General features: G+C 33.6%; 1 protein-coding gene across 5 annotated transcripts in view; it reads right to left on the bottom strand.

Moving 5' to 3' along the window:
- Window positions 1-17731: 17731 nt before the first annotated feature.
- Window positions 17732-23301, bottom strand: part of BRIP1 (BRCA1 interacting protein C-terminal helicase 1) — a 192358-nt gene continuing 186788 nt past the window's right edge. For 3 of the 5 annotated variants that reach the window (XR_003792003.1, XR_003792005.1, XR_003792004.1), the window contains 2 exons: window positions 21600-22411; window positions 17732-19151 (listed from right to left, as the gene is read on the bottom strand). Coding sequence is in view for 2 of the 5 variants with exons in the window: in XM_029212471.1 (XP_029068304.1) it covers window positions 21663-22411 (749 nt within the window). In the remaining 3 variants the exon portion in view is untranslated. Of the gene's footprint in view, window positions 19152-21393; window positions 22412-23301 lie in introns of those variants that run through there. The other 2 variants (XM_029212473.1, XM_029212471.1) reach the window with 2 other exon arrangements.

Genomic DNA, 23301 nt, shown 5'->3' with positions numbered 1-23301 from the left:
TACTACCACAGCAATGTAGGAGTGATGCAGTTTCTCTGCATTCTCACCATCATTTGTTGTCACAATTTAAAACTTTTAGTCTCTTTTTTGTTGTTTATTTATTTATTTTTAGGCTGTGTTGGGTCCTCCTTTCTGTGAGAGGGCTTTCTCTAGTTGCGGCAAGTGGGGGCCACTCTTCATCGTGGTGCACAGGCATCTCACTATTGCGCCTCTCTTGTTGTGGAGCACAGGCTGCAGACACGCAGGCTCAGTAGTTGTGGCTCACGGGCCCAGTTGCTCCACAGCATGTGGGATCTTCCCAGACCAGGGCTTGAACCCGTGTCCCCTGCATCAGCAGGCAGACTCTCAACCACTGCGCCACCAGGGAAGCCCCTAAAAATTTTAGTCATTTTGATAGGTATGTAGTGATATCTCATTTTGGTTTAATTTGCATTTCTCTAATGGTTAATGCTGTCAAATGTCTTTCCATGTGCTTTTTTGTCATTTGTATATCTTCCTTAGTGAAATATCTCTTCATGTCTTTTGCCCAAATTCTAATTGGATTGTTTGCTTTTTACTGTTGAGAGTTCTTCATATATTTGAGATAGTAGTCCTTGGTCAGAAATGTGGTTTCAGATATTTTCTCCCACACTGTAGCTTGAATTTTCATTCTAAGAGGGTATTTTGCAGAGCAAAAAATTTTAATGAAGTCCAGTTTATTAATTTTTCCTTTTATGAATCATGCTTTTGGGGTAAAGTCTAAAAACACTTTTCCTAGCTCTGAATCCCAAAGATTTAACTATGATTTTTTTCCCTAAAGGTTTAATAATTTACATTTAAATTCTTGATCAGTTTTGAGCTAAATTTTGTATAAGATGTGAGGTTTATGTCAAGGTTTGTTTTATTTTGCCTATGGATGTCCAATTGCTCTAGCCCCACTTGTTGAAAAGGTAATCTTTCTTCCATTGAATTTCTTTTGCATATTTGTCAGAAATTAGCTGGGCATATTTGCATGGATATATTTATGAATTTTCTACTCTGTTCCATTGATGTATGTGTCTATTCCTCCACTAATACCACAAGGTCTTCATTACCGTAGGTATATAGAAAGTCTTGAAATCAAGTAGACTGACCTCTTCCACTTTATTCTGCTTTTTCAAAATTGTTTTAGCTATTCCAGTGCCTTTGCCTTTCCATACAGATTTTAGAAAAACTTTGTCAACTAAATCCTTGTTGGGATTTTGACGGGAATTGAATTAAACCTGTACATCAATTTGGGGATAACTGAAACGTTGCATCTTCCAATCAATAAACATGTTATATCTATTTATTTTAGATCTTTGATTTCTTTCATCAGCTTCTTTCATATCAGACTTTTATGCTGCATAGTTTCTAGCATACAAGTCTGATACATGTTTTGTTAGATTTACATTTAAGTATTTCATTTTTTGAGCAATTATAAATGGTATTGTATTTTAAACTTTGGTGTCCACATGTTAATTACTAGTATATAGAAAAACAATTGACTTTTATATATTTATCTTGTATCTCATGACCTTGCTGAACTCATTAGTTTTAGGAGGTTGTTTTTGTTTGTTTGTTTGTCTTTGTTTTTTTAATCCCTTGGAATTTCCATGTACAAAATAATTTAATATTCAAACATCTCCATTTTTTATGGAAAGTTTGGCTGCATATAGAATTTTTGGTTGATAGTCTTGTTCTTTCAACATTTTGAAGACATTATCCCACTGCCTCCTAGCCCCCAAGGTTTTTGATAAAAAAATCAACTCTTAGTTTATTGAGCATACATTGTATATGTTGTTCTTGCTGCTTTCAATATTTTCTCTTTGTCTTTGACTTTTGTCAATTTGATTATGATGTCTCTAAGTGTAGATCTTTTGAGTTTATCCTATTTGGAGTTGGTTGAGCTTCTTAGATCTGTAAATTTTCAGGTTTAGAAATTTTCAGCCATTATTACTTTAAATGACTTTCCTCTACCTTACTATTTTCCTTCTCCGTCTAGAACTTCCATTATGCATATGTTGTAATACCTGATGGTATCCCAGAGGTTTTTGAAGCTGTTAATTTTCTTCATTCTTTTAAATTTGATTTTTTTACTGGGAATCTCTATTGACCCATCTTCAAGTTTGCTGATTCTTTTCTCTGCCAGCTCAAATGTGTTATTAAGCCAGTCTAGTGAATTTTTCAATTTATTGCTCTTTTTAACTCCATGATGTTGGTTTTTTTTTTTCTAATAATTTCTATGTGTTTGTTGGTATTCTCTCATTTCATGGAATAATACTGCTATACTTTCATTTAACCCTTTAGACATGGTTTCCTTTAATTCTGTATATAGATATAGTAGACAAAGACTTTCAATTAGTATATATATATATTATATGTATTATATATCAGTATATATATTATATATTCAATTGGTATATATATTTTATATATACTAATATATAATATATAATATGTATACCATATATTATATATGTCTACTTTGTCTATATAGTAAAGACTTTCAATTAGTATATATATTATATATTATTAGTATATATGTAATATTATATATTATAAAATATTATATATGAAATTATATATTATAATTTAATATTATATATATAATTGTAATCATATATATTATGTATAAATATTATATATAATAATATATATATTATTAGTATATATATATATTTAGTCTTTGTCTACTAAATCCAAAATCTGGGGCAGCTTAAGGATATTTTCTTGGCTGCTTTTATCCTGTGCATTTTGCCACAATTCCGTTTCTTTGCATATCTAGTAATTTTTTGTTGAAAACTGGATATTTTAGGTAAGTAACAACTCTGGCATTTGGTCCATTCCTCCCTAGGGTTTGTTGTTGTTGTTGATTTGTTTAGTAACTTTTGTGGTCTAAATGTGTAGGTTCTGTATTCCCTGTCACTGAGTTCTCCTCTAGCTTCCCCCCCCACCCTTTAAGTTCTTAAACTTTTTTTTTTTAAGCCTGGGTTCCTAGTAGTCACTTCTAGGTCACTATAATTTAATGATCAGTTAATAACCAATCAAAAGATTTCCTAAAATACCTTGACTTTTATGTTTTCCACCCTTTGCCAAGGGAATCTGTGTAAGAAGGGATAACTTCAAACTTCAGGCAGTTTATAAGACAGACCTACCCTTCACTTCTTGTGTAGGACCTCAAAGTCACCTAGAGATGATTGACTGAGGCTTTCTCCTTTCCCATGTCTTTCATAAACAAGCACATAGACTTGTTCATGTGTGCAGCCTTTTAAATCCCCAGGAATACAACATAAGTTTTCAAAGTTCCCTATGGCTTTCTGCTTCTCCAGGATTTCCTGCTAAATTCCTGGCTAGACTCTTTACTCCAACTGAAATCAAAGCCTTAGGTAGTTCTAAGGTTGCTAGAAAGTAGCTATTCTTTCAGTAATGTCCTAGAGGAAGGGATTTGTCAGTGCTTTTAAAATTTTCACTCATTTAAATCAAATAACTACAACACTCTGGGAATACGTATTTCCTAGGGATCTGGAAATTCAAACAAAATCTTCACTGTGCTGTGGGGATCTTACTTATTTTAATTGTGGTAAAATACAAATAACGTAAAATTTACCATCTTAACTATTTTTAAGTGTACAGTTTAGTAGTGGTAAATATATTCACATTGTTGTGCAACCCATCTTTGGAACTTTTCAGTTTGCAAAACTGAAACTCTATACCCATTAAACAACAACTCTTCATTTTCCCCCTCCCTCAGCCACTGGCAACCACCATTCTACTTTCTATTTTCTAAGAGTTTAAGTGTAATCAAGTGTAATCATAAGGCATTTTTCTTTTAGTGACTGGCTCGCTTCACTTAGCATAATCTCAAGGTAATGAGTCAGTTTCTTTCCTCTTTAAGGTTGAATATTCCATTGTGTATATATACCACTTTTTAAAAAAAATCTTTATTGGAGTATAATTGCTTTACAATGGTGTGTTAGTTTCTGCTTTATAACAAAATGAATCAGCTATACATATACATATATCCCCATATCTCCTCCCTCTTGCATCTCCCTCCCATCCTCCCTATCCCACCACTCTAGGTGGTCACAAAGCACCAAGCTGATCTCCCTGTGCTATGCAGCTGCTTCCCACTAGCTGTTTTACATTTGGTAGTGTATACATGTCCATGCCATTCTCTCACTTCATCCCAGTTTACCCTTCCCCCTCCCTGTGTTCTCAAGTACATTCTCTACATCTGTGTCTTTATTCTTGTCCTGGCCCTAGGTTCTTCAGAACCGTTTTTTTTTTGTATGTTTTAGATTCAATATATATGTGTTAGCATACGGTATTTGTTTTTCTCCTTCTGACTTACTTCACTCTGTATGACAGTCTCTAGGTCCATCCACCTCACTACAAATAACTCATTTTCGTTTCCTTTTATGGCTGAGTAATATTCCATTGTATATATGTGCCACATCTTTTTTATCCGTCGATGGACACTTAGGTTGCTTCCATGTCCTGACTATTGTAAACAGAGCTGCAATGAACACTGTGGTACATGACTCTTTGAATTATGGTTTTCTCAGGGTATATGCCCAGTAGTGGGATTGCTTGGTCATATGGTAGTTCTTTTTTTAGTTTTTAAAGGAACCTCCATACTGTTCTCCATAGTGGCTATATCAATTTACATTCCCACCAACAGTGCAAGAGGGTTCCCTTTTCTCCACACCCTCTCCAGCATTTATTGTTTGTAGATATTTTGATGACGGCCATTCTGACCCCTGTGAGGTGATACCTCACTGTAGTTTTGATTTGCATTTCTCTAACGATTAGTGATGTTGAGCATCCTTTCATGTGTTTGTTGGCAATCTGTATAATTTCTTTGGAGAAATGTCTATTTAGGTCTTCTGCCCATTTTTGGATTGGGTTGTTTGTTTTTTGATATTGAGCTGCATGGGCTCCTTGTAAATTTTGGAGATTAATCCTTTGTCAGTTGCTTCATTTGCAAATATTTTAACCCTCAGAATGGGAGAAAATATTTGCAAATGAAGCAACTGACAAAGGATTAATCTACCACATTTGCTTTATCCATTCATCTGCCAATGGACATTTACGTTGATACCACCTCTTGCCTGTTGTGAATAATGCTTCTATGATTAATGAATGTACAGCTATCTCTTCAAGACTCTGCTTTCAATTCTGTTGGATATATCCAGAAGAGGTTGTGCTATATCATATAGTAATTCTAATTTTTAATTTTTTAAGGAGTAATGTTGCTTTTTAATTGAGGTTTAGAGAGGTCAGTCCTCTCCAATGACTCTAAAACTGATAGGTTTTCATGGTTACTGCACTACTGTGAAGGACAGGGGATGGGTATAGCCCCACGTTAAAATGTCACTGACACTGTTTTCTTACTGAGGTAATTTTTCTGGATAGATGATTTGGATAGATGATTTTTTTCAGTTCATTCTGTGGCTTTGCTACATTTCCAGAGTTCTGTAGTAGCTGCAAGTTGTTTTGCTGGTATTTTCATTATTTTTGTGGGAGAGTGAGTTTGTCAAGATCCTCATTCCACCATTCCAGAAGTTGATCTCCTATATTGTTTTAATTATTTTTAACTTTGCTGTATGTTTTTAACATCTGTAAAGGTGAGATTCCTTCATTAGTTATTATATTTGAATCAGTTAAACCTATACCTTAATTTGTAAAGAACTGACATCTTCACATTTATTTTTCTCATCCTATAACGCAGTATCTATTTAAAGCTTTTATCCTCAAACTTCTCAGCCTCTATGTCATTTACATATGTACACAATTCCATCAGTAGTAGCTCTCATTATGTAGAAATTCTTGGGAGTAGATGTTCATACTCTTCCCTCCACTTGAAAATCACTGCTTAAAGATCATTCAGAGAGGGGCTTCCCTGGTGGCGCAGTGGTTGAGAGTCCGCCTGCCGATGCAGGGGACACGGGTTCGTGCCCCGGTCCGGAAAGATCCCACATGCCACGGAGCGGGTAGGCCTGTGAGCCATGGCCGCTGAGCCTGAGCGTCCGGAGCCTGTGCTCTGCAACGGGTGAGGTCACAACAGTGAGAGGTCTGTGTACCGCAAAAAATCAAAAAAAAAAAATCAGGACTTGCATTCTTTTTTTTTTTTTGATTTTATTTTATTTACTTTATATACAGCAGGTTCTTATTAGTTATCTATTTTATAGATATTAGTGTATATATGTCAATCCTAATCTCCCAATTCATCCCATCACCACCACCGTCTCCCCCCAACCTCACTTTCCCCCCTTGATGTCCATACGTTTGTTCTCTACACCTGTGTCTCTATTTCTGCCTTGCAAACAGGTTCATCTGTACCATTTTTCTAGATTCCACACATATGCGTTAATATACGATATTTCTTTTTCTCTTTCTGAAGGACTTGCATTCTTAAACATTTATTTATATACTCATTAAGAAATATTTGAAATAATTAGTTTGAAATTATGGAGCTAGTATGCAAGCTTAAGATTAAAATAGAAAAACTGAATCAGGCAATTATTTAAAATAATTACTAAAACATTTAAGTGATCAATTATAATATAGTTGCTTAATCATTTAACTAAAGATTACTAAGACTGTGTGAATGGTTTCTCAGGTGTATTAAGGTATCTTCTAAACAGTCTAAAAGTTTACAAAGACAAATTCTAAGGATAACACCAAAATTTCTGAAGCTTTAATGAAATATGAGTAAAGGATGAATTAAAAAGAGCTTTTTAAAATCATTTATTTAGAACTAACTTTTTCTTTCCTTAACACAAACCAAACTGGGAGATGTGAAAGAAAGCAGGTTTTTACCAGTTCCCTACGGATCATTACTCTTGTTGCTCTTTGAATGCAACTCGAGATTTTTGGTTCATCCTTCATTCTGCTTTAGAGATATTGCCATGGCGGTGATACAGTGATCCCAGGGTATGCTTAGTTCTTAGGAAGAAGTGCTATCTTAACTGAGGAGGATTTGTATGTTTTCGATTGACACAATGTTCTAATAGTTGCCAAATAGGATGCAAGTGTTTGCTATAATATTTTGGAGTTTTTTCCCTCCAGATTTTCTTACTCACCACTGAATTACTCTTGGTTTTCTAATGCTGTCCAGTGAAATAAAGGTTTCAAGCTATATACATGTAGGTCTATAATCAAACCATATATGTGAACTGCAAAAACATTCCTACTACCTTTTCTATTGACATAAGAGTGTTATACCACCTAAAACAGACAAGATATTCTTATGGTGTAATGTGATTTTTTTTATTGATGCAGTCATTTAAAGAGTACTAGTATTCAAAAAAAAAAAAAAAAAGAGTACTAGTATTCAAGTACTAATTTAGTATAAATAGGAGCAAAAAAATAGAGAGGGTTATAAATAGGCATAAATGAGAGAAATAAGGCAATAAGAAAAAACAGATTTACAGAAAATGTTCAATAACTAATATTATTCAGTGGGTGTTTTAAAGATAAAAGGAAAAAGGGAGATGTTAAGAATTGTAAATCAGAGAAAATGTAGCTTGTTTATCCTGCATGGTAATAAAAATATAAAAAAATATATCTTCTACAAGCTATTAAGGTACATATGATGCATCTAGGTTAAAAATATCAACATCTCTAGAGAACACCTCATTTTCCTCAATAAGATGCCAACAATAGCTATAAAAACCACCCTCAGTAAAGCCGGAAACAGCAGAACTAATCTTTCATTTGCATGTAGTACCTTTACACAGTCATTTCAGATTTTAGATCTCCAAATATCTTCAATGCTTAAAAAGAATCATTACATTAAAACAAGCAAAAAAAATCTGAATTTTGTTGTGCTACTATTAGGTAAGATTAAACAAGAGAATAAAAAGTGAGTTATGTCTCAGCAACACAGGTGATGGTTATGTTCGGTTAACATATGATAAATGATATAATTTCCTAACATTAATAAAGTGTGTGATATGGATGGATATGATATAGGCATAACTATAAAAGAGAAAGCCATATTTGAAAGCTAATCCCCAGTGGTCCCAACCAAAATAAGGTCATGCTTACCCTCCTGTCTAAATTTCTTATCAGGCAAGACAATGGAACAAAACCTTGTTACAAAATCTTTATTACATTTCCAGTTGGGAAGAGTAAATTAAAAGAAATAAAATATATAACCCTGCCAGAACTTTTCAATGTTCCCATACTGCCAATTTTACCTTCCTTGGAAGAAAGACTAGCTCTATTTTTTTCCCACAGAGAAGTATTAATTGTAAGGCATAATTCACCAGCCCACCAAGGAATAGTACTTAACTATGGTCTTCCTGTGAGCATTCAATTAACTGTATGCTTATAAATGGCATTTCCTCTGAATGTGTATTGAAACTCACCTTATAAAATCCACAGCAGTAGAGCATTTCTTGTTGCTAAGGGACTATGATACCATTTCATGATGCTAAAACAGGAACATTATAGTTTGAATTGTTCATATACCTAGCTATCATCAGACAACTTAAAAACTAAAATGGTAAATGTTCTAACCTCTAATTTTGCTAATGCTGGGATAATGAAAGATCCTGTTCTTTTTAATAACTAAAGACTTCTAAAGCAATATTAATAACAATAATAATGTACCATTATTATCATTATGATTATTGTTGCATGAGCTCTTGCATCATCATTCCAGGCACCATTCTAAGTGGTTTATAGGAATTAACTCATTTAATCCTTAAAACAACCGTATTGATTAGGTATTATTATTTCCCCAGTTTTGCACAAAAATAAACTAAAGCACAGAGAAGTTAAGCAACTGGCTCTAGGTCATGGAGCCAATAAAGAGGCAGAAGTAGAATTTGATATCCAACCAGTCTCACTCACTGCAGAGTTCACATTCTTACCTGCCACACTATATTACACTAGGAAAATATTTTTAAAAATCGTACTACACTTGGTTACCTGGGATATTATTTTACTTTTTTAAGTGATGTTATTCATAGTTCTTTAAGAACATACTTAGTCTTATTCATAGAACATATTTGGTGAAAGTACTTCCATCCTCTGATGGAACTGTAAAGTCTATAACAAATTGCTTACATTACTATAACAACTTTGACTCTGCTTGGTTTAGGATGTGTACTGGCAGTGTACCTTGAATTGGAAATCCGATCCTTATCTTACAAGGCTGATCTTTGGCTCATGTCTTTGTCTCCAATGTATATTTCATCCTGATTAGGCTTAAATGAACAGATTAAAAAACACACAGAGATAAGACAATTACTTTAATAACACAAATTTTTAAAGTAGAATTTCACTGCAATATGGAAGCACAACGTGTCTAATTTTTCTATGCTGCCATACTAAATGGCTTTTTAGTTTTAGCTTTAATACTTCTGCTTTAATGCCAGATACTAAAGTACTATACTAGGAATAGCTCATCTTTAATAGTATACATACTTTATATATTTTTCAATTAAAAGAGAGAATGGGCCTTATTAATTATATTTATCATCAGCATAGCAGTATAGTTATGCATAAGCAGCTCCATATTAAATTTCAAGGACAAAAATATATAAACTTACCCTTGATTCAGCAAGGTTTCTAGGGTCACTCATTTCAGCACCAATTAAAGGACACAGGAATAGAGACTGGTTGATACAATTTCTACACTGCAGGTAGATGGTTAAAGAACATTCTTCCATATTCCAGATGGCATTTAAAGATAAACCTGTCTCCATGCCTACAGAAAATTTAAAAAGGCCTTTCATAAACCCTGAACTACCAGATTCAACATCTCAATTTCACTTATAAAAGTCTAATAGAAAGTGAACCGCATGTTAAGACTGGATAATGTTTTTGAAACCATTAGTTTAACGTATTTTTTTAAAAAAGGGAAAATTTTAACGTTAATAATCTTTAGTCTAACAGACAAGTACAGAAAATAAGTTTACAAAAAGAGTCATTGCTTACACTTGCTAAATGTCTATTGTGTAAATTCATTATTTAATTTTACTCTCATAGCAACTCTGAGGTAAGTATTATTGCCCTCATTTTATGGATAAAGAAACTGGGTTTCAGGGAGTATAAGTTAAAGTTAGAAAACAGTAGGCTGGGATTTAACATGTCCAAATCCAAAACTCATGCGCGATCCCTTCAGCTTAGTGCCCTCCTAAGAATCAAAATTGTTTTCAAGAGAAAAATGTAATTCTTTGCTTTCAAATAAAACCATGTATAATTGAGAGACCTATGAACAAATCTCTATAGTCTATTGTACAATAAGAATAATCTGTTTACATTAATTGTGAAACGGTACCTCTAAAAATTTTAACACCAGTTTTAAAACAGAAATTTGATTATCACATAAAAATATGAGAATGCAATCTTTCCCGTAATAGAAGCTATAATAGAAAATACATGAAGATTCATATTCTAAGAGAAGACTATTTTAAAAGAATATTACTTTAAATGCAAATAGTTCCTCAGCAATTAGAAAAAGCAAAGTAATTTTGCTCAAGCTTCTACACTGTAATATGTCTGTGGGAGTAGCATTGTTCCTTTTACAGTACATTCATAACAATAATAGGTATCACCATTATACATCTGCTTTCAGGACAAAAAGTTTCTCCATATTCTTTAGTTGAACTATCCACCAAACAAACCTCAAATATGCAAGGACAATATTTTATGTTGGACTGACTTTTTAATAAAGTGAGTAAAACTCCAAGTTTTTATGAAGTGAGAGCTCCAGGGGTTAAATGAGCATTCGCTATCTTTGGTAGGAATTAATGGTGCTATACAACAGGTGTTCAGTTATGGCGGAGAGAAGACAATAGATCAAGAGAGAACCTCTCCTATACACTCCACTCTCCCAATCTCTTTTGGGACTGAATTGCATTTGTGTCTGGAAGTCACTGAAAAAAGTGTAGTGGAAACTGAGAATGAGGAGACATTGCATGATGTAGCTAGGAAAAAAAATTAACAACATAGCCTTTCACTTCAAGCTTAAGGGTATACAGATGAAATGGGAAGGATTTGTGTAATGATAAGACTATGAATCTACGCAGAGTTGTAGTTCTCAAAAAAATTTCTTATAGTCTTCCATATTGCACTAAGCCCAAAAGTTCTTAACAACCTCATATTCATTTTTTTTTCATATTCATTTTTTGATAAATGAGTACATTCTCGCAAGAAAGAATTTCCAATTTCAGAAAAAAATATTGAAATTGGTCAAAGCTGCAAAATACTAAAGGGACATTATTAGAACCATATGATCTGACCATGTTTCTGCAGACATTTGTAACCTAAGTAAACATTCAGACTTGTCATGAATGGTCCACATTTGAGGGGGTAGCAGCAGGGAAAATCCCAAGTTATAGTTTTAAGTGTTTCTTATGCTTAAGTATTGAATGAACGGATATTATCACAGAACTTATGACTCTCAGTTTTTAAATGGGTAGAAAAGAAAGTTTAGATGAATCCACTGATGTTGAAAATGGGTAAATAATAGATGCTTGGTTATCTGAAGACAGGACTTTGGAATAAAAGTAATGTTTCTACCTGGCCATATTGCTTCTAGGAATGAGTGGAGTTTAGGATTATTTCTGAGTGAGTGCAGGGCCTGGGATAAATCATAATGTGTGGCCTAGTCCCTTCTACCCAACATTAAAAACAGGTATTGGCAGAATAAAAATGAACATGATGAACAGGCTTGAAAGTGGCCAAGAAATTGTAAAAGGGCAGTAGACAACCTGAGACTTATTTATGCAAAAGAAAAAGGACTTGGGTTTATAGGTCATTTGTTTGTATATAATAAGCATACATCCCATTGTTTTTTAGGAGGAGCTGGTGGAACCCAGTACCTTTTATCCTATAGGTTGCTTCCATGAGTTACTGCCCATCCTTTACCCAGGTCAAGACTGTCAACACATGCATGAGATCTGGATTTGTAGCCCTTGGGAATATTTTTTGGGAGTCATTATCAGACACAGATAGATCAATGCCTCATCTGTCCCAATGTGACATTTCTTATTTATACATTTTTGTTTTGAACAGAGTTTGAGATTCTGTTTTATCTTTTCTTCCTTTGCAATTCTTGAGACAGTGGAACTTATTTTAAAAAGCGAATTAAAAATTGCTTTTCATTTTAGAAGTCACATGAAAATGAAAAAGGTGCCTTATTTACACCTGAAGACTTTAGAAAACAAGGAAGCTATGTAGTCATTAAGTTTACCTTCATTATTCACTGAAGTCTGATAAACCATTTATGTGGCTTTTAAATGGTTAAGGGCAGCAATGTCATTGGTGACATAAAATAAATTTTTTTCTTCTGATCTGTACTCAACTCAGTTAAGCAATGGCATAAGGATTTTGTACAATTTAACATTCAGAAAGATTCTTTGGAGTCTCATCAGCATGGTATTCTTAGAAAAAGCTTTCCAAAAAAATTCCTAAGAAAAGAATAAGATGAAAAGTATTTAGGAAAGGCATAGCACACTAACAATGGTATTAGTTTCCTAAAAGCAAACAAACAAAAAACTACTGGATGCAGTAATTTATTAAGGTGTTTGTATATGTATGTCAATCAGAAGACAACTCAATGGAGAATTATTGCACATAGTGGTAACAATAAAACAAGTATATTATCATTAAAATATATTATCAGCAATATGTACTGCTTCTCATAAAAAACTCTTTAGTTAGATGAAGTCCAAAGAATGAGATTGAGTGGCTTTATAACTGGTATCTTAATTTTTATATTCTTAGTTGTCTAAAATTGTACCTTTCTCTTAGAGTGCCTTGAGAAAGAGGCTAAGTTAATATGAACTAAACTATGTTAAAAACCGTGTGGCGTGTTGCTATCAATGACTTTTGTCTAGGTACTAAATCACTCTGGGCCTCAGTTACCTCATGTTTAATATAAGGGAAGTAGATGACTTCTAAAGTTCTGGCCTACTCTAGAATATTAAAACAGTAATAAAAGTATAGTAAACAAATAAAAGCAGTACTTAACTAGAAGTTGCCAGTCTCAAGATAACATGATTCAGTTCAGTTTGTGGAACTAAACAGTGCCATAAATTGGGTACTTACTATTTTAAAGCATGTACCAGATGCAAGAGTGCCAAAGCAAACAAGGTCTTAATTTGTACAAGCATACAAGTCTGGTACAAAAGACAGAAGCAAAAATAAACAACTTAATGTTGAAAATACTATGTTGAAGTTGTGCACTGCAGGGGGGAGCAAGAAAGTTAGATGAAGTATACTTAATGCATTTGGGAGGACATGGTAAGTTTTCAGAGGACTAATGCCTTAGTTGAACTTCTCAAGATGAGTATGAGTTTGTCAGGTAAAGGAGAAGGGAACTCTGCACAGATGGAAGAACATTAGCACAGGCAATGGATGTGAAACAGCATGGTTTGTTTTAAAAACTATTCTTAAGTATAAAGTTAGCACAGGGTGCCAGGAGATGAGGTTGGAGACGTTAGCAGAGACCAGATCACAAAAGTCTGGTATGTCTTAGAAAACAAACTTATGGTTACCAAAGGGGAAAGGGCAGGGGGATAAATTAGGAGGCTGGGATTAACACATACACACTACTATATATAAAATAGATAACCAACAAGGACCTACTGTATAGTACAGGGAACTGTACTCAATATCTTGTAATAACCTATAAGGGAGAAGAACCTGAAAAAGAACATATATATATATGTTTGTATTTATATTTATATATACATATATTAAACTGAATGTGCTGTACACCTGAAACTAACATGACATTGTAAATCAACTATACTTCAATAAAATGAAAAAAAAGTCTGTTATGTTTTCATGTAGAGTTTTGACTTGATCTTGTATATAAAAAGATTTTAAACAGGTGAGTGAAGTGATTTGTTTTTTAGACTAGTTAAATGGCAACAAAGTAGAAGGGGGACTTTCGGGGATGGACTGGTGGCAAAGTGACTAGTAAAGAACTATTACACTAGTCTAGGACTTCCCTGGTGGTCCAGCAGTTAAGACTCCATGCTCCCAATGCAGGAGGCCTGGGTTCAATCCCTGGCCAGGGAACTAGATCCCGCATGTTGCAACTAAAAGATCCCATATGCTGCAAGTGAAGATCCAGCATGCCGCAACTGAAGATCCCACACGCGGCAACGAAGATTCCACGTACTGCAACTAAGACCCGGTGCAGTCAAATAAATAAATATTAAAAAAAACACAACCATTATACTAGTCTAGAAAAGAGATTATGAAGGTCTGAATTAATGCAGTCACTGTGAAGATGGAAAGCAGGGGATAGTTGAGCGATATTGCTCAACTCAAAAACTTGGATGACCTGATATTTAATATTTAGAGAACTAGATGGATGATGGTGCCACCAGTGAAACAGGAAGAGCAGGTTTCAGAAAAGAATTGTTTTATACAAATTGAGTTTGAGATGCTATGGGATATCCAGGATGTTGAGCAGTCAGCTGGATGATGGGTCAGGAATCATTAGCAAGTAGTTCAAAACAGGATATGATTATCCAGAGGAAGCGTATCAACTGGGAAGGGAGCAGGGGTGAGAAAAGAAGCAACATGTAAATTTAGTCCAGTTACTGGTGGGTTAGGGAAGAGAGGGGAACTAGTCAGGGAAAATACATGAGCTGAAAAGCAATGCTGAGAATCCAGTCAAGACTAGAAGCCATCTACTGTAGTGGCACCAATCCACACTACTATACATAAACTTCAGCAGTGCTCAACTTTCCAGTGTAGTAACAGCAAAGACAAACTGATATTAAACTAGGTTTGGGGATTCTGCAGGACTGGGATAGAATGACAAAGGTGGATAGGAGTTCAGGACACCAGCGGGAGAATAGTTCCAGTGACTGATTATGAAGTCCAAACCTGGAAGTAAGGAAGAAAGACTGAAGGAAGGAGGCTGATAAGCTGGGAGAAAACTGAGGGAGTAGGTATAGGAGGAGGAATGGAGTAGGGTATAGTCAATGGAAAAGGGCAGATGAAATGGAGGTAAAATCATAGGAGTTGAAGTCAGAAACTGAGGCTTTGGTATTAGGTATGCTGGTAAGGTGTTAAGAAACTGGAATTGAAAGTTATGACACTTTGGTACTAGTTCTGACTCGAATGTCACTAGTTAGCTATGTTAACCAAGGTAATGTTAAGCTTTTTGAGTTGTTTTAAGGAGATTCCTTTTTTTCATCGAAAAATATTTACTAAGCACGTACTACGTGTCAAGCAGTATACTATTCTCCAGGATGGTTTCTACCCTCAAAAAGCTAATACTCCTTAATGGATGTTAATGTACCTTCATTTAATATTATTAAAATGTTGTAAAATTATTCTGGAAAATGCCCCTTAGGATAAAAAGTAGGATCGTGAGGCTTGCTTTCAGAATTCCAAGACTATACCTTTCATAGAGAGATTCTGAAAAACAAAAGTGGACTAATAAAATCAATACAAAGCACAAAAATACGTCAACCAAGACCTTGATTGTGGTCTCATTACAATGTTTTATTTTCCTCATTTATAAGAATGAGGATAATACCACCTGTGTTGCTGACTTTGGCAGGCTATTTTGAGAACCAAATGAACTAACAGTTGTCAAAGCTCTATGATACACTATACTACATGCTATACTCTAAGGCACTACAGATGTACTTGTTATGTTCTTGTTTTGTTCTGTTTGGGTAAGTTAACACTCAATAATCCAGAATAGTGAGGTTTAGAGATCTGAAGATGGGCACTTCAGGAAACGTAGCATATCCTGAAATTCCTCAAGAATATATTTTAAAATTGAGCATTTTTCCATTAAAATTTTAAAAAATCTGTTAAGAATTTTCCTGTGTTAAACAGATTATGCTGTTAACTTACAGATCCTCTATAATCTTAATTGTGCTTAACAGTATGCATATACTCAACAAACACTGCCTTGCCTGTATTACAGCTCCTATCACATTGTACTATAAATGTTTACTTATATGTGAATTAGGCTGTGAATTCCTAGTAGATATATCCTCGTCATACTCATCTTTGGTATCCCTAGAGTATAGCACTGCTCTTAATACAAAGTAGGCTCTCAAAATACGCAGATGAAAAAGTAGATGAATGATTAAATGCCAGGTAATATGAAAAGTGTCTGGATTCTTAGGGGTCACAGTGGGCCAGAGAGACAGACTTCTCAACAATTAATTGCAGTACCAAACAACAAATACTACACTGGGACAAAGGCAGGAAAAATTAACTTTGTCCCAGGGTCATAATGGGCTTAAAAGGTTTACAAAATAGCTGTCATTTTTGGCTAATCAATTAGTTAACATGAAATTCAATTCCTATTTTAGACTCCAATGTGTCAGAATAGTACTGTTTATGAACATCTCAAAGAGAATGTACAAAAATCCAACATTCTTTGTAAGTTAAAATTGGTAAAATCACACCCTTTGGAAAAAAAGAAAGAGAAAAGACAATTTCTGGTCCACAGCTGAAGGATTAGAGAAAATGTAAGGGATTTAATGCTGTTAGGGTAAGAATAACAAATTTGGAAAGAGAAGGGTCACTAGTCTTGAAATTAGTCAAATGAAATAGGCATTTATGAAAGCCAAGTATCCATATATAAAGTCCTGATAGAAATACATTATTAATAGAATGTATCAATTAATTTAGTCAGTAAATATAATGTTGGGAGTACAGCAGTAAACAACACAGACTGCCCCCACCCCCAACAAAAATCCCTGCCCTATGAATCGTACATAGAATGTTCTCAGGGCAAATTACAGATTTCAGTGTTCTGCTGATGACATTTTTGTTTGTAATGTGTACACATTTTAAGATATAAAAATGAAATGTAAAAAATGGAAAATACATTTTCACAATATTTAACTACACAGAATTTTTAATAAAGCTCCAAGTGCCTTTCAGTGCTTGGACCAAATTCTAACAGGTTTATTAGTCCTTTTGAAGGTGCGATTTCAGGATACTGAGAAAACAATTGTACTAGATTACTGTTGCAGTTTCCTAACAACTACCATTTGGACAGTGGTTCAACATTTATAAAGTACTTTCACATATTGCATATCATCTCATTTAATCATCACAATACTTTTCTTAGGTAGATACTGCTCACTTTTTTCACCCCCAGAAAATAAAGCTGAGGCTCAATGAGTTAAAATAATATGACCAAGGCCACTCAGTAAATAGCAGGACCAAAACTCAAACTCATACTTTTGACCCCTAATTCTGTTATCTGTCTCCTTGTCTGATGTAAAAAAAAAAAAGCTTTTATGCACTCTATTGCATCTGATACTCATAATGTTTGATTGATTTCTTATGAAATTATTATTTATTAACATTTTAAGGTGAAAAAACAGAAGTTCAGAGAAGATAAGTAACGTGCCCAAAGTAAGTCAGCAGGTGGTATCAGAACATGTTTCCATGTCTAATGGTAACAAAGCCCATGTATATTGCCAATCAACTTTAAAGACTGAAATATGGAAATATTAATACATCAATCTACCTTACTGCAATTTAGGTTGGTCCATACTAAGGATGGCACAGAGTAATTTTTTATATTTCCTACTGCCTTCTGCTTTAGGTAACCACAAGCAATAAAATCCTGACTGGCAAGGTGGATTACTTGGGTCCTTTTACAACAGATACAATAAAAGAGATCAATGTTTGAAAGGATGGTTAACATTTAAATAGGAATACCATAACACTAGTTTGAAAAAAAGGGAAAATATACCAAGACAATTCTTGATCCAAAATAACAACAGTCAGTATTTAATATCTCTAAATCTTTTCACTATATATGAATCATACATAAAAGACGATGGCATCTAACTTAGTTTACAAACATGACATGCCACCTGTACAATCAGTACTTTGTAACAGAAAGGAGACAAAGGAAACCTTTTAAATTAAGCTTTGTAAATACAGATGTAAAATAATGTGAAATGGTGAAATTTTGGGTAAAAGCACAAGAGAATCAAAATCACAAAAGACCAAAATTAAAAAACACAAACTATAAAGCATACTAAAATATGTACCTCACTGTGCCTTGTGAACAAATATTCCTTTTAATCAGAATTTACCATTAGATTTTCAAAGGTTAATTTCTGGGAATACAATTTTTGTTTTCCTTGTAATACATTGAAACTTGTTTATTATAGAGTAGAATTTGGTATAAGATGGGTTGTTTTGGATCTTGTCCAGGAGTTCAGTTACTGAAAGCACTTCATTATAAGATGGTTTCACCAATAAGGTGATCCACTGGCTCAGATCACATGGATATTACAACAAGGCCCCATTGTAGAGTACAGGAAGCCAGGCAGCTAATGGTCTATCAAATGAAACCTTAAGAAACAAAATGCTTTTTTTTTTGGTAGACATGAAAATTGTTTCAGGCTAGAGAATCATAAGCCTAGGTCATCTATTTAAATTTCCATTTCCTGAAGTGATGTCTTTATGCTTAATCGCTGCACAGATACTTTATATTAAAGTTTTGTCTTCCTTAGACATTCACTGTTTGATGTGGTATTACATTTATTTTTTATTATGAAAAAGTTCAGAAAAAATAAGTTCAGTTTTAATACTGCCTTTTTATTTACAAAAAATTGACTGCATTTGTCTATAAAAATAGACAAGGCTCTACCACAAATTCGTAACAGTTAAAGTAAAATCTTGTGCATCTTACTGATAAATCTGAGGCTAAAAAGATCATGAGCAAGAATAATTGTGTAGTAAGCAAATACCAAAATAATGCCATCAGAGATTAAATAACTAAATAACCAGTCTTTCAAGTGATTTTACAATAGGTGTTTTGACTTCATGGAGTTTTATAAGCAATTTCAAAGAATTAAGTATTTTGAATGTGTTTTACTACAGGAACATAGCATGAGAAGGTCATATTGCAGAAAAATAATATGGAAAAGCATGTGAACTTAGAAACAATACAAAATTAAAAACCACTTAATAATTAAATGTATAGTAGTAGCACAAAGAGTTGTCATTAATTTCCAACACAATTATTAAAGGTTTTAAATGATTCATGTAAACTTTAAAAGTCAAGTCATGAAGCATCTACTCTTCACAATGTACCTTTCTTCCATGAACCAAGCCCCTTCTCCAGCTGGTAGTTTTCCTGATTCGTGGCCTGTATATTCTATGTATTTTCAGCCCTTAAATAAATTCAGTATTAGATGATTATTTCATATGCATGGAATGGGTAAGGCAAATTACTTGATGAACAATTTCTATCTTATATATCTCAGCCTTAAAAAATAAATGAGACAAGTAACTTACCCTTCCTACTATACAATGCTTCTTTATTGTCAGTTTATCTCCTATCTGTCTGTCTGTCTATCTATCTATCATCATTAGGGAAGTCTTTGTATAAAGCAAGAGTGTACTCCAGATACATGATTGATTTACCAAGTAATAATTGAGGGCTTGCCATGTGCCAGATACTCTTTTAAATGCTTTTACATGTTTTAACTTAAACTTTCTAAAACATCTCTTTAAAAAGTATTTTATCACTAATGAAAATGTTTTACCTCACACTCTTTATAAAGGCTAGACTTTACTTCTTGCAATACCAACCTGGTCAAGGCTGTGATCTGAGGAGACTATATACCTGATTCAACCATGATACCATTGTACAAAATTTTTGAAACACCTCTTGGAATTACTAAAAGCTTGTGCCACATCTCTGTGTACATTCTCAGTAATGGAAATTTTTAGCCTTGGAGAGAATTAGATTTTGGAAAGAATAAATTATATCTAGGGAAAGGAATGGTATTTGAGATCAAGCTGGATAATAACACTAAGATATGACTAAAAAATAATGTTTGATTTTTCTCAGGTAGTTTACCAAATCTTCTAAGGGCAATTTTAAGGATTCAAAAATATTTTAATTGCAGCACTGGTAAAATAAATACTTGCTTCCCAAGTTATTATGTACATATTCATACAATTATTCATGTTACCTTTTATACAAATGGTTTGCTTTATTTTAAGCATTTTGCAACCAAATGAAAATTTATTCAGAATAAAATATCAACATATATTCCTTTAAATTATGGATTTTTAAAGCTGAAAGGGATTTGCATGATTTTATAGTACTAAACTACACATTTCACAGATGAAACTAATTCCCCAAAAGGCATGGTGATTGCCAACATGACTTAGCAAATTAGTGGCAGAGCCAAGAATAGAGCCCAAGTCTCTTGTCTTCCACCTGGTATTTTTTCTACTACCACACCACCCTTGATGTGTGGATCAAGAACTATTCCAAAGATGACAAATGATTTCACCCTTTCAAAACAATTTACAAATTAATCCAGTGCTTGAAACTTTTTACTGATCACCTAAGAAAAAGATCTAATACTAGGTGGGACTGAATATATCCCAATCTGCAGATAAATTCTTTAACTGGTAAATTATCAATTTAAATTTCTTTGAACTATGCTTAGAGTTGTAACATCCAATGCTATAGAAACAATTAAGCTGTATTCAATATAAATGTCATCAAAATGAAAGTAAACATATGCATATATAATAAATCATTGTTCCAAATGAATAGAAAAGATACCTGACTGCTGAGAATTTTGACTTGAAAATAATAAACCGCATCAACAACTTGAACAGCTCAAAAAATTTCAATTCAAATCACTCCAAGAAGGCTAAATGTCTATTGAGTAACAGATGTTTCTTGGAAAAGATTGGTGAATGTATTTTTGGAATGATGTCAGAGAAGAGCTACTTTTATAACCATTTTTGATCAGAAGCGTAGCTTCATTCACAAAAACAAAGAGTCAAAATTTACAGAAAAGCTTACTGAGCTATAAGGGAACATTTTTCAGCTACAGTTACACGTTTAGCTTTACTTATTAAATTTATATTTGAAGTTTTCTATCTTAGTTGCATAACTGAAGCCTTTATGCTAGAACATGTCACTTTTTTCCGCAATGGTGATGAAGCTAAATAATCAGAATTGAAAATTTGGAGTCCTTCACTTGGCATTTTATAATTTTACATAAATTTGTTTAAAACATGCTTGGTTTTGATTTAACAAACAAAAATGTAAAACAATTTCAATTAAAAATACATGTAGTTTTCTTCCTTAATTCTTAATTACTTATAAGTAGGCAGTTTAATACAGGAATATACTTTTCAAGAAAACTGATTTCTAAAAAAAAAGACCTCAGACTGATCTGAGGTAAAATCTACAGTGAAACATGACTGAGGGGTGACTGGATTAGATTGCTATTAATTTTTACGCAGCAGTATGAAAACAAATGGATGAAGAGGAATACAAAATACAAATATTTATGTGAAATTTAAAGTGCCTTAGGAAACTACATATCTTCCAGATTGATTAATTTAATATTGCATTTAGCTAAGGAAGACTTGGAGGAAAATATTTTTTATGAATCAATTTATCAAAACTTGAGAATAGTAAAACTTATATTTCTGAACATAATATAGACTTTGGATTAAAGTGAATTATATCTCAAATTTTAAAAAAAAGCTATGTCACTTATCCAATGTACAAATTATCATTTACAATAGAGTTTAATATAAGCATGACGACATGTTTTTATACCTTGACAGTTAAGTATTATTACCTAACACCAGGGAACACATCTTTATTTTTGGGAGGAGACTGTTTAAAGTTCTTTATATCCGTTTCATGAGTTTTTTCCCAGTTCCAATTCATTTATATGAGTCGTTTTTACATTACTACCAATGTCATCAACTTTACTTTCTTTAATATGTGTGAGTCTATTCAACTTTGTGCCTGTGCAATCCTCAGCTTTCATTTCTCTGACTGAATCCATTCCTTTCATAGTTTTAATTTCAAAAAGATCTTCAGCTAAAATGCAATTTGAATTATTAGCCAATCTGTTGTCTCTATCAGTTCCAACTAGTTCATTCTTTTCTTCATTTGTATCTATGGGATCATAAAGTTCGGGTGTAAAATAGATAGATTCATCCTCTGCTTCTGTTTCAAAAGCTGTATTTGAAGTAGAAAGTTCAGCTTCTTCACTTACTAGAGATAACAGAATGTCTGGATCTTCTGGATTCAGGAGAGTAGCATTAATCTTTATTGATGGAACAATGGTTTCCGATTGAGGGCATGGTCCAAGTGATGTGTTTACTGTCAGAGAGGAGGACTCATATTTATCAGTGAGTGGCAAAACTGCTTCACGTCCCTTTTCTGTTTGGAAAGTGGAAGAATTAGAGGCACAGTCCTCTGATGACCTAAACTTAGGTGTTCCAGTCAGAATTTTACCAGTAAGATACTGTTCCAGAAAATTACTGCCAGACCAGCTAACTCTGTTTGTTTGTTTGTTGAAGGTTGGGCTTGTGGATCTGGAAATCACAATTTTTTCTGCTCCTACTGCCTGGGCAGACTCTTCCAATAATAATGGATCATCTACAAATACAAAGATATGAGTGTTAACTTTCTGTTCCTAATGTAATATTTGTTATATTAAAACAATTTTTGTTAGAAATACTGAAATAACTGTATAGGATACATAATTGAGAGCCCATAACAAGTAGTAGCAGGACTTCCATCTTAGAATGGAAGCATTCTAAGCAATCCATCTTCAAGCACAACATGTTAACTCTGAAAGGAATCTCAGGTCTCCAGTGGTTCTCAGCCCAAGTTATAATGCTGTCTGGTAAACTATCAAATTCCACACCAGGGACGTCAGAAGTGAACAAGAAAAGAAATGGTAAAAAGGAAGAGGAAGAGGGATGAGTAAAGGAGGGAACAGTCTGTAAAAATGCCTTAAAAATCCACTCACCAGTGATTGAGAAAAACTGACCTAGACTAATTCCCTTAAGGAAACTGACAACCACCAAGACTAAGTTATTTGCTTAAAGTTATAGAATTGGTTGGTAATCAGACCTGGACTAGAACCTAGCTTTCCTGATTATCAGTATAATGGCCTAGAATTCACTATGACATTTAGCTAGGATAGAAGCATATACTATAAAATATTTAAAAAGTAATATATTAAACTACTATTATATATTAATTAAAACAATTAAAATGATATCCAATGATACAGAACAGTTTGGCAAACTTTTTCTATAATAGGCCAGACAGTAAATATTTTAGGCTTTGTGGATCACATTGTATCTGTTGCAACTAATCAATTATGCTGTTCTAGTGCAATACATACAACTACTCAACTCTATTGTTGTGTACAATATATAAATGATTGGGTGTGGCTGTATTCCATTAAACTTTACTTACAAAAACAGCAGGCCAAATTTGCTCCGCAGGCCACAGTTTGCTAATCCCTGATGTATTAT

This window comes from Monodon monoceros, unplaced genomic scaffold (genome assembly GCF_005190385.1).
Source record: "Monodon monoceros isolate NGI ecotype Baffin Bay Population unplaced genomic scaffold, NGI_Narwhal_1 Super_Scaffold_9, whole genome shotgun sequence".
NCBI classification, from domain to species: domain Eukaryota; kingdom Metazoa; phylum Chordata; class Mammalia; order Artiodactyla; family Monodontidae; genus Monodon; species Monodon monoceros.
This window is presented reverse-complemented; position numbering and strand designations above follow the sequence as displayed.